Below are 11,724 nucleotides of genomic sequence, written 5' to 3' on the forward strand. Positions count from 1 at the left end.
CGGGTCTTCAGTCAGTCAGACCCCAGAGCAGGGCTCTTCCTCCTACATCACGACTCTTTTTTATCATAAAGAGACTGGCCAAGTGCCAGAGGGCCTCCGTGTTCACGTTTCCCGTTGCCTCCTCGTTCTGGCATCTGGGGACTAGGTGTGGCTCTGACCCCTGACCCCCGGGCCTGCCCTGGGCCCCAGCTGGCCTCGCGGTCACGTCTCTAAACGCGGTCTCTTCCCGCCCATGACAGGAAGGGTACTTAACAAACCCGAGGAGCCTCTGGGAAGACTACCCACACGTGTACCTCCCGTGAGTATTGTCACGTTCTCGCCCCCGGGAGGAGCGGGCTGGGTGCACCAGCTTCTCGCCCCAGACTGGCAGAACATGGGCCAGTGGGCATGAAGACCGGACTCCCCCACGCCTTTTGGGGCCAGTGTCGTGGAGGCCGGTCTGGGAGCCGCTTCCTCCTCCACCGCTCACGGGTGCTTCCTGCAGGAGCCTGGGTGCAGGGTGTCCGCCCGGCTGCCGTCAGGGAGGGCTGCAGATGGCGGGGGTCCAGAGGGCTTATAAACCCCAGACAGTCCTTCCTCGCAGTTCTGGAGGCTGGCAGACCTAGTGTCTGCTGAGGCTGCTTCCTGCTTCACAGATGGCATCTTCCTCATGTGCAGAAGCAGAGAAGGGTCTCTGTCACCAGGGCCCTAATCCCACTCGGGAGGGTCCACCCCTGTGCCCTCATCACCTTCCAGAGGCCCCATGTCCTGGTACCCTGTCACTGCGGGGTTAGGATTTCAAATGTGAATTTCAAGGGTGGGGGGGCGCAAGTATCGGGTCTGTAGTGGGTTCCTAAACCACCGGGAGGGAGGGGCAAGCAAAGCCACTGCCTGGAGCTCCGTGGGCTGTGCCTCCTGGCACCTGCTCACATCCACACCTGCGTCTCTGAGCTCCGTCGGACGCAGCACCCTCCCGCCTCCAGCTCTGATGGGACCCCAGGAGGGCAAAGCTTGGCCCTCGTGCCGTGCCCCCGAGACAACTCTCAGCCTTTCCTAAGACCCTTAGAACTGCAGCCCCGGAGACTTGGTGGAGTTGGATCCATCCTCTGCGGCTGAGACCCCTGCCTGCCTTGGCATGTACCCACTTGCCCACTGCCTCCTCTCTGACAGGGCTCTGGAATCAGGCCCCTCCTTAGCCTTTCCTCCTCTGGACTGAATTACCCCCGTCCTCTGCTCTTTTCATCCGTCTTGTGTCTTTTCCCGGGCTTCCTGTGGCCCTCCACGTGTGGAGCAGTGTCCCGGCCCAGGGGTCTCATGCGTGCCAGCCACCCGCCCCAGCTCCTTGCACCCAGCCCTCCCCCATCGGCCCCGCCCCTCCCTCAGCCCAGCTCCTCACCCGCCTGCCCCGCCCACCCTGAGAGGGGCCTCTCTCCATCCCTCCGGGTGACTGGCCCCCTCGTCCCCAGCTTCCAGGTGAAGTTCTTCTACCTGTGCCAGCTGGCCTACTGGCTGCACGCACTTCCCGAGCTGTACTTCCAGAAGGTACGGAAGGTGAGTACTCGCCGCTCCTCTCTGACGCCACTTGTCCCCCACCCTCCTGCTGCTCCTCCCTCTGGCCGCCCACACTTGGTGGGGGGGTGGAGATGGGGGTGTGAGTGAGATGCTGAGCCAGCGCCTGTCAGAGTCTCCCTGACGTCCTCCAGGACTGTTGGGGGCTGCTGCCAGGTCAGCCTCTTCCTCTCACAGAGGACATGCGACTTTGGAGGAAACCTGACTCATCTTCAGGGGAGCTGATGGAGAGGTGTTTGCCTTTTCCACAGAGATTTTTTTTTTTTTTTTAAACTTCCCTCTGACTTATTTCCAAAAGCCCTGTTCCCCAGTCCCTGTCTCTTCTTTTTCAACCCAGTCCTGCCCTCTGACCACTGAGTTACTTTTGGACCTTGTACAGCTTGGTGCACAGGTCTGTGGGGGGACCCCGGTCTCTGCACCCCTCCTCCCTGCTCTGCAGCTCCCCCTGCACCTTCTTCCCCTGCTCCTGCATCTCAGGCTAAGGGAGTCAGCACATGTACCGTTTGTGTCTCTTTTTTTGCAGGAGGAGATCCCGCGGCAGCTCCAGTACATCTGTCTGTACCTGATCCACATCGCAGGCGCGTACCTCTTAAAGTGAGTGGGACCCGGAGCGGGCCAGGTCTCCCTGCCCTTTTATGTTTGCGCTCCTCTCCACACTGTCATTCAATCAGGAGGCATTTATCAGACACGCCCTGTGCGCCACGCACCATGGTGACACCTGGGAACACATAGATGGACAGTGGATGGTTCCTTTACGTTTACCAGATTTTTTCTCCGACGAGTAGGAGAGAAAACTACAAAGATAAGTGGGATGAACACTGTGCCACCACGTGGACCACCAGGAGTGACCGCCTCAACCCGAGACAGAGCTGGGAGGGATCTGAGGCATACAGCTCCCGACCCAGGGTGTTGCAGGTTGACAGCAGCCTGAGCGGGGCTCCCGCCTCACGCGTCCAGGTGGGGGCGCTGCCAGAGCTCGTGGCCCTGGACTTCCCTTTGGTCCGCAGTGAAGTGTAGAGTAGGCACTGCTTGGCTGTCCTGAGGTCAGAAGCGTGGCCGTCACCCCGAGTGTGTCTGTAGTGAAGAGAATCCCCGCTGGGCAGGATGTGTCTTCTAGTTTGGAGTTTTCTCGGGCTGGGTTTTTTTAGCAGGACAGGAAAGCAATGCACTGTGTAACCTTCTTAGGTGACCCGGGGGTCCGGGCCCTGGGGTCTTCTGTGAGAATGACCAAACAGGGCTACCCAGAGCGGGGTCAGCTCTCCTGTCTGGAGGCTGAGAGCAGCATCCATGCCCGGACAGGCCTCTGAGGGGCATGGGCCGTGTGGGGCCCGCTCTGCTTTTGTGCTGCGTGCAGGGCAGGTCTGAGCAAGCCAGCCTGCGGTCACCCAGCAGTGAGGCGAGGCTGGGCCGAGGGGGCACAGGCAGGACCGCTCGAAGGAAGGGAAGGAGCATCAGTCAGGAAAGAGTTTCCCGGGATGGGCAGGGTGAGGAGGTGGCCCCTTTGTGGTGGGAAGAGCTCTCTGAGCAGGGGACTTGGTGGGGATGCGAGTGGCAGAGTCAGGCAGGTGGAGACCTGGGGGGGGATGCTCTGCAGGAGAGGCGACCCCAGGAGCAGGGCCCTGAGGTGGGAGCGGGGCTGGCAAGCGAGGTTGAGGCGGTCAAGGGCACGATCCCGCCGGCCAGCCCCGGCTACGTGGAGACACCGGGCCACCTTCAGTCATTTCTCTCAACCATCTCTGGATCCAGAGAACTCGTGGTTTAAGAGACCGGTTCATGCGCACGTATTCTTACATTGTATTGAGTTTTGCATCTTCACGCGCCTCTTAGCCGTGAGGACCTGGATGACAAATCGCGCAGTGGGACTCCCTCCCACCAGTCCCCCCGTATTTCCACCCGCGCACAGCTCAGCTGCTCGCCGTGAACACCTTTTCTGTGCTTGGCCCCACCCCGGGCCAGAGTGACGGGTGCTGTGAAGTCAGCCAGGTCCACGGTGGGGGGAGCGGGCGGGGGCAGCCGGCCCAGACAGGGCAGGTGAACGGCTGGGCTCGGTGTGGGGAGAGACTGGAAGGCGCAGAGCTGGATCGCGGGGTGAGGCGGGGCCCCCCGGCAATGGGCGTCTCTCCGGGACTGTGAGGCTCACCGGTGTCTCCGCAGCCTGAGCCGCCTGGGCCTCATCCTGCTCCTGCTGCAGTACTCCACGGAGTTCCTCTTCCACACGGCCCGGCTCTGCCACTTCGCGGACGAGAACAACGAGAAGCTGTGAGTGAGCTGGGCTGAGGTAGGGGGTGGGATGGGAGGGCCCCGCCCTAGCAGTAGCTGGAGCCCTGGGGTTATTTTTTCCTGGAGCATCTGACACCTCAGTCCTCAAGCACCCTCCCCGACCACCCTTGAACCCGCTTTCCATTTGGGCCCCGAAGGCTGACACTCCTTCTGCACCTCCCCGTGGGCAGGTTCAACGCCTGGGCGGCCGTATTTGGAGTCACCCGCCTCTTCATCCTCACCCTGGCTGTGCTGGCCATCGGTTTCGGCCTCGCTCGCATGGAAAACCAGGCCTTTGACCCCGAGAAGGGGAACTTCAACACGTTACTCTGCAGGTGAGCTGGCCAGGAGCCTCGTGCACTCGGCCCAACTTCGGCTGGAGGTCAGGAGGGGGCAGTCCCCCAGGTCTCCCGCACTTTGATGTTTAGAGGGGAATCTCAGACATCCGGCCAGGACGGGAGAAGAGATGCCGGCCCCCTGCTTCCGTCACAGCCGTCTTTCCTGCCTGGCCCTAGTCTGTCAGTCTGCAGGCCAGGTCCCACTGCCAACAAGAGCCCCTGCCGGCCCATGCCTCACGGCGGGTGCTGGGTTTGCAAACAGCCTCTCATTCGTCCGTCACGACCCCTTGTGGGCTCTTCACAGCGGGTTCTCCCAAGCGGCCAGGAGGGCAGCGAGGAGGCCACGGTCCTCATGACCCCCCGGGATCTGGGGTGGAGGCATCAGAGATTTGTCCGCTTTGCTCGCTGGGTGAGAAGTCAGTCTTCTAGAATGATTTCTGCTGTATCGTACCTCGGTTCACTTGAACCGCACCCCACCTCACCAACCCCCACCCCGCCCCCGCCCCCAATGATATGGAGCTTACATGTGCCGCGTTCTGGGCGGCAGGTCCCGGGCAGGTATGTGGAGGTGTGACAGGAGCTGGAGCCACATCTGTCACCTCCTCCCGGCCTCCCCCGCCACGCGCCTGGAGCTGAGCCCGGCACCAGCCACGTTCTTCCCCAAGGGCTGGCGGGCCGGGCGCTGCGGGGTCCTGGCCGTGCCTCCGCCCGAGCCCACCCGGCCCTTCTCCCCGCAGGCTGTGCGTGCTGCTGCTGGTGTGTGCCGCCCAGGCCTGGCTCATGTGGCGCTTCATCCACTCGCAGCTGCGGCACTGGCGCGAGTACTGGAGTGAGCAGAGCGCCAAGCGCAGGGTGCCCGCCGCCCCCAGGCTGGCGGCCAGGCTCATCAAGAGGGAGTCGGGTGAGTGCGGATCTGCGTGGGGCAGGCGGGCTCCCCCAGGACCCTGGACCAGACCCGCCGCTCCTCCCTGGGCCTGGGGCTCTCTGGCTCCTGCCAGGGCCTGACTGGCACGTGGCTGGGCCCAGACGGCTTGTAGCGGGGGAGGCAGGTGAGGCGGGGGCCCTCGTGGCCGCAGAGGGCAGGGCGGCACTGGGGTGGGGAGCTCTGGCAGGAAGCATGCCCTCGGGGTGGCCTTGGGGACCCCATCAAGGGCGGCTGCCTGCCCGCGTGTCCTCACTTGCCCTCTTGCTCTGCGTCTCTGCCTGGCTGTCTCCCAGGATGCTGGCTCTGCCTCTCTCTTCAGGGGTGACCCGAGGTGACAGCGCTAGGGGCTGGCGGACGGGGGGACACCCCCTTCTTCTCTGGCCCCTGCCAGGTCCTGGGGCGCTGCCAGCCCCGAGCTCTCCGTGCAGCCTGGGGGCCTGTCTGCACCAGGCTCTGTCTTCTGAGTCACCGGCCTTTCTCCAGGTGTGGCCTGCTTGGCAGGGCTCGTGTGTGTTTGAACCAGACACGTGTGCGGCTGGGTGTGGCGAGGAGTCAGGCCTGGCCGGGGGCGGGGGTGGGTACGGGGCGAGGCTGCAGCTGATGAGCCTCTGACTCTGAGCAAGGAGACGGGGGTGTTGTTGACAAGAAAAAGCATGGTTTTTTCGGGCAGAGGGAGCATCAGGCAAGGGGGTACCGCCTTGTCCCTGCAGCCTCTCCTCCACCTCCTGTCCTCCCGGTCAGCTTCCCTGACGCTTTGCTGAAGCCGGCCAGTGCCCTTCAGGGGAGCGGAGGACTCCAGAGGCTTTGGAGTGATTTCAGGGAGGGTCTGGGCTGGCCTCGGTCTGCTCCCAGGTGACCATGTGTCACCCCAGCCCCTCCTGCTGAAGTGCAGAGACCAGCCACCTTAGGGGGGATCAGGAGCCCCTGGAAGCAGCCTGCTGGTGTCCTTTGCCACCCAGGGCTGCAGCCCGGGTCCCCTCGGCTTGTCCCATGCAGAGCTGCCAGGCCTCCCCCCCGCCCCTCCGCACCCACCCCCACCCCCTGCCTCCCGCTTCAGACGCAACAGAAACACCATGTCCGTCTCCTTTCATTCCCAGGTTACCACGAAAATGGGGTGGTGAAAGCCGAGAATGGAACCTCCACACGGACTAAGAAACTGAAGTCTCCTTAAGGCCAAAGCGCTGAGAACAGGAATCCTCTCGTGGGGGCCAGCAGGGAGCCCCCCCACCTGCCTTCCTGCTCCAGATGCCCCGCCTCAAAACAGCACAATCCCGTCTTCACACAGGGCCTTTTCCTCTTTCTCACGTCTCGGCTGTCTTTTCTTCCTTCTCCGTGAACTGTTCTCAATAAAACCAAAAATCTCCCTCTCTCCCTTCCTCCGGCCACCTCACCTCCTCCCCTCTGTCCTGGGTGGGTTTTGCTAGAAGCCCAGGCTCTTCTCATGGTTCCTTTCCTGTTGCCCTCTTCTTTCCTTTATGGCTTGTTTCTCTTTTTACTCGTTAGTGTACCTTATTGTACAATTTCTCCGTGTCTGATTTTTTACAACGAGAGGAGGCTAAGCCTGCAGTGCTTGCCATCCAACACCCAGTCCCTGGGACTTGAGTCAGCCACCCCGTGCCATGGAGCCTCCGCCAGGCCGGCAGCAGTGATCTCTGTGTGGATGGGCAGCAGGAGAGACCGGCCCTCTTGGATCATCATCTCCTAGGTGCTGATGAACTGACGAGATGTATGATTCCGGTTCTGCACGTGCCATCTTGAGCCTCCCCCCGGCCCCGGGGGCCCCTTCTAGTCCTAAGTGCCAAGGCGTTTGGCTTTGGGACGTGACTACTCACTCGTTCCAGAAGGATGGTGGTGCATCGGCAGCCACCCCTGCTCTCTGTCGGGGACCTGCTAGAGGAGGACGAGTCGTCCCACTCTACAGCAAGATCAATGTCACCTGTGCGGCGGGCGCCTCCAGAGAGAGAACGCGGCAGAAATGATGGCGTCGACCTGGCCTTCTGTGGCACGTCAGCTGCACTGCGCTTCTCATCATTCACCAGCAACCAAACCAAACAGCAGTTAACAAACCAGCCCAGTGGGGGACGCGCCGGTTCTAAACCCAGCAGCCCTGCCTGTTGGGGGCTGGCCTTGCCCCTGACTTCATCTCTCTCGCTGCAGGAACACTAAGCTCCCCGCTGACCCCTGGTGCCCCAGCAAGGGTCACCTAGGCCCCTCAACCTCGAGCCTCACTTGCTGACTGTCCTATGGAGTTGTTGTCATCGTCTGCTGCTGTTTGCTGAGCATGCCCACAGCATTTTAGACGGTGTGAACCCAGGCTGACTCAGAATCGCTCTGCTGGTTAGGTGGGCAGACCTAGCCTTGTTGACGGGAGTCTTTTTGCACCTTCCCCCCATGTGTTCTCCCCCAACCCCCCAGAGACAAGGCTTCCAGGCCTCACGGTGCCTTGAGAGGACTCCAGCAGGGAGCAAGGCTCTCAGGAGGAGACCTGAGTGCCAAGTGGAGCTGGTGAGAGCAGGCATGTTAGTGCCATTTGAGAGGCTGGTCTTCTTTCTGACATCAGAGTAGAAAGCAAACTTTGGGTTATTACCCAGCAGGGGAGAAATGGGTCTCTTCATCAAGGCAGCTCCCTTCTCCAGGTCACTTGCCCCAGAGAGAAGTTTTAATCTCCCAGTGCCTGGGATTTGCTTCCTGACAGTCTGGTAGACCCTCGCTTCTCTGTCACCATGAGGCCCTGGAGAGGGGAAGGGGTTCTCTTGATTACCATTAGGAGAGGGACAATGCTTGTGAAAATGCAAATTCCTCCCATCTTTTCCTTCTCCTTCCCTGACACTTACCTGGGCTGCAAGGCAGAATGCTAGTGAAAGGGTGGCTTGTACCAACCCAGCGGACCCAGTCTAGAAAGCCCTCAGCCATTCAAATAGTCCCCCTCCCCGTTCGCAGCTGTAGCCAAGTTTGTGCTCCTACCTTGCCCAGGGATGCTGTGTATGTAGCCCGGGTCAGCCTGCAGCCTCCTCAGCCTGCCCGCCAGCCTTGCACCCGGCCCAGTCCTCTCTAGGCTGTGTCCTTGACAGTGACCCCCGGAGGCCAGCCTCATGCCTTCTCCCTGGGCCAGGGAGGAGGGAGCCGCAGCTGAGGCACTGCCCAGGGCAGCGTCCCTTCTCGGGTACCAAGGTGATCGCTGACAACACAGGTGTTTGGCGTGCCTGTGGTCTCCTCGGTTCCAAGTGCTTCACGGTGGTACCACCAGCCCGGGGCCGGGCCGACTCTCTCTGCGACCTAAACGATGGGGTCGGTCGGTTCCCCGATGAGAGTTGGGGAAATCTTCCCCGCCACGTGAGGCCCCTGAGAACATTGTGGGAGGCTAGTGTCCTACCCGCCAGCTTCAGGAGTGATTTGAGGGGAGGCTGAGAGGGTAACTGTAGGTGCCTGTCACCCCGGGCGTGCCTGGCACATTTGCTTCAGAGCAGAACCAAGCCTGTGGCAGGTTGGCTCACAGTGTGTGGCCAGGGGCCGACAGATCTCAGTTCCGCTTGGTCCTGAGAACTTGGGCTTCCTCGTCTTGGTTTGGCCATTCTGGCTATGTTCTTCAGTCTCAAATCCTCTGTGATGGCCCGGCCAGACGCCCCCAAGTTTGAGAGGCTGCTTAGCACCATCTGCCAGGAGCCAAGCAGACGCTTATCTACCTCAGCAGCCCCGCCCCACGCCAGCATCGCTGGCTGGCACATGTGGGGGCACCTGGTGGCGTGGGAGAGGAGGCCCTGGGGTGGCGATCCTAACCCTCCCTGGAGGCTCCATGATGCGAAGTTGTTTTCTCGCTCCAGGTTCTGATAACTGCATATTATTCCTAGGTTATAGGTGCCCCTTCTGAAGGCAGGGCAGTTCTTGGGGTCCCAGGAGCAGGCTGAGCTGGGCCTGGTCAGTCCTAGCCCTAGACCTGCATCCTTTCCCAATGAGGACCTCTCCCATTTCTGTCCCAAGTGGAGCTACCACACTTCAGAAACCAGACTAGATCCCTGCCCTGGCTGCCTCTGCAGAGGCTGCCATTGACTGGAAAGCCCTGGAGCTGGGCCGGGTGTTCGGGGATGCGCGTGGCTGGGTTGCTTTGGGGACCTTCTTTCTCGTTGCCTTTGACTATTTCCTTGGTGCTGAGTAGGAGGTACGGGCAGGGTGTGTGCCCCCCTTCCGGGTTCCACCACATAAAATTCTGTTCCCTGGGTTGCTTTTCAAGTTCGAGGTGGCTGCTCCCTGCAGCCTTTTGGGTTCCATCCTGGGCTTTGGCCTCCCTGTTGGTTTGTCCTAGGCCTGGGGGCCAAGAAGGCTGGGAGGTCTGCACGTGACTCAGGCCCCTGCAGGGGCCTCCGTGTCCCAGTGAACAGACCCCCTTTCCTGAGGGTCAGGGCCTGACTCCCGTGGAGTGTGGGCTGTAGGCTTGTGAGTCAGGACCGCTGAGTGGTCTTTCTCTCCCCACTGCCATCCTAGCTCACAGCCCTCTCCTCAGGAGGGCTTATGCACGACTGGACAACTGAACTATTGACGGATCACTTGGGGCCTAAGTCGCGTCTCTCCCCAGGTATGGCTGGCTCAGCGAGGAGCCTTCACCAGCTTCTCTCTCAGTTCTTGCGTGAGTAGTGATTCCTTTCAGAAGGCTGTGAAAGACCACAGGTCCCCCAGCCGCCTGCCTTTACCAGCTCATTCTTTTATGGAGGTCCCCAGAAAGCATGGGGGCGCTGGCTCTGCGAGGCCTCTTTCTGCCCTGAGCTGATCCTGTATCTTCTTGTCAGAAGTGCCTTACTTGCCGGGGTCTCCTGGCCTCCACCTGCACTGTGTGGCCAGCCCCCAGCCCCAGTACAGCTACGTGGAAAAGGGACGCGGACTGTGACAGTTTCCCCTCATTCATCTTAGCCTCACCCCCGCCTGTTGTCAGGATCTGGTGGTTTCCAGTTCCTCCTTGAGTCCAAGTGGTCGTTAGGATCCCTCTCGGGGCTCCCTGGGCACCAGGCCGCCATGCCTCTGGCCCATGCGCTGAACCCTGCTCATCCAGCTCCCCCAACATGTAGAAGGAAAGGTACCCTCGCAGTAGCCTCTTCCCATTCCACCCAAAGTTTATGCAGGAAGGTGTTTACTCTTACTTCCGGTCACAAGTGTTACTCACAGATGCCCGTCTGACGTGGGTCCGGCTGGGCTGTGGCAGACGCCCCTCCATGCAGTGTTACCTTGTTGAGCATCAGCTCCCCCTCGCCCGCCCCTTCCCGCCACCTCCTCACTCTTCCGGGTTGTGCAATAACTCTCCCAGCCAGTGGTCTTTCCCACAGGCCGTCTGTCCCCTCCAGTGCCCGGCCACTGGGGCAGGACGGGACCCACGGGAGGGTGGTCGTCATCCCCAGAGAAGAAACAGTAGCCACGCTCCCTCTGTCGTTCTCGTGACCTTGGTGGCACTCTAGTGGAACATGATAGCATCGTCTTAGAAGTCCCTGTATTTTTTAAACTGTTTAAAAAGGAAAAAAAAAAAAACATCCTCACGATGGGGCATTAATAGGTTAGCATCTGAGAATAAGATCTGTGAGACACCCGAGGCATCACCAGCACTTTGCTGAAAGCGTTCAAGAGTGTGTGTGGAGAGGAGGGAGGTTTTCTTGGGAATCAGCCATGGGTGGACAGCCCTGGTCACCTGATCGCCTCTGACCGGTGGTAAGTACCACCGTCTCCTTGGGTACAGAGTCAAGTGTTTATGTGACGAGACTCTACACCTCATCTTTTTCCGTTTCTCTTGTTTAATAAACATCTGAAGGATGAGCTGAGGCTGTTGGTGCCCTGAGCAACTCATAATGCAGATGTGGACGAAGTATCTCTTCTGTGTTTCAGCCTGTTCATGTTATGGACCAAATTTCCAACAAGGAACTCAAGGAAAATTTGTACCTGCCGTATTTATGCTTTCATGTAAAAGGGTTTTTTTTTTGTTTGTTTGTTTTTGAGGGGGCTCATTTTACTTTCAGTGAACTTTTTTCCAAATCCTTTTCCCACTGTTTCTGTCTGGTTTTAAAACAAATTACAGTTTTGTATGAATTTTTTTAAATGTACATTTTGAAACAAATGATCAAATATTTTTGAAATAACTGAATAAAAGGCATAGAATTATTAGTCTAATTGTCTCAGGTATAATTCCTTTTTACCTGGATGCTCACATTTGTTTTTTAAGTTGCAGTGATTTTATTTCACCTTGAAGTCAGATGGCTATATGGGAATTGATTAGGGTGTTGCTTCAATGCATTTATAGAGTATGTTTCTTACCCTGAAGATTGAAAAGGTTAAAATAAGATTGTTTGAAAATAGTGATATTGCTGGCAAACTCTTTTTTGTAAGAACTTGCACCAACTGTAATCTTAAGTTTGTATTCTCAAGTGTGCTTTTATATGAACAATGAGTTTGCGTCCATTTCAGCCTCACTTGTAATGTTTTTCACTGTTGGTAATTTCTTGCATATCTTTTGAGACAGTTGTTCACTGTGGTCATGTGAGTAAGGGAGTTGGAATTAAGGACAGAGAACAAGTCAGTTATTCTGAGTGGTGGGTAGCAGAACGCCTCTTGTGTCTGTAACGGGAGGTGTAAACGTGGACAGGAGTGTGCCGACGTGGGGTGGGGGTGGTGAGGAAGCTC

The 11,724-nt window shown here is 58.9% G+C and overlaps 1 protein-coding gene across 1 annotated transcript in view; it reads left to right on the forward strand.

Annotated features, from left to right (window-relative positions):
• Positions 1-11,211, forward strand: part of TRAM2 (translocation associated membrane protein 2) — a 68,734-nt gene extending 57,523 nt beyond the window's left edge. Inside the window, exons 5-11 of the mRNA XM_043449291.1 lie at positions 240-298; positions 1,446-1,530; positions 2,072-2,142; positions 3,703-3,807; positions 3,999-4,142; positions 4,883-5,046; positions 6,168-11,211. Of these exons, the coding sequence (XP_043305226.1) occupies positions 240-298; positions 1,446-1,530; positions 2,072-2,142; positions 3,703-3,807; positions 3,999-4,142; positions 4,883-5,046; positions 6,168-6,241 (702 nt within the window). The 3' untranslated portion in view covers positions 6,242-11,211. The remainder of the gene's footprint in view (positions 1-239; positions 299-1,445; positions 1,531-2,071; positions 2,143-3,702; positions 3,808-3,998; positions 4,143-4,882; positions 5,047-6,167) is intronic.
• The last annotated feature ends 513 nt before the right edge of the window (positions 11,212-11,724 follow it).

The sequence above is a fragment of the Cervus canadensis genome, chromosome 28 (assembly GCF_019320065.1).
Source record: "Cervus canadensis isolate Bull #8, Minnesota chromosome 28, ASM1932006v1, whole genome shotgun sequence".
NCBI classification, from domain to species: Eukaryota; Metazoa; Chordata; class Mammalia; order Artiodactyla; family Cervidae; genus Cervus; species Cervus canadensis.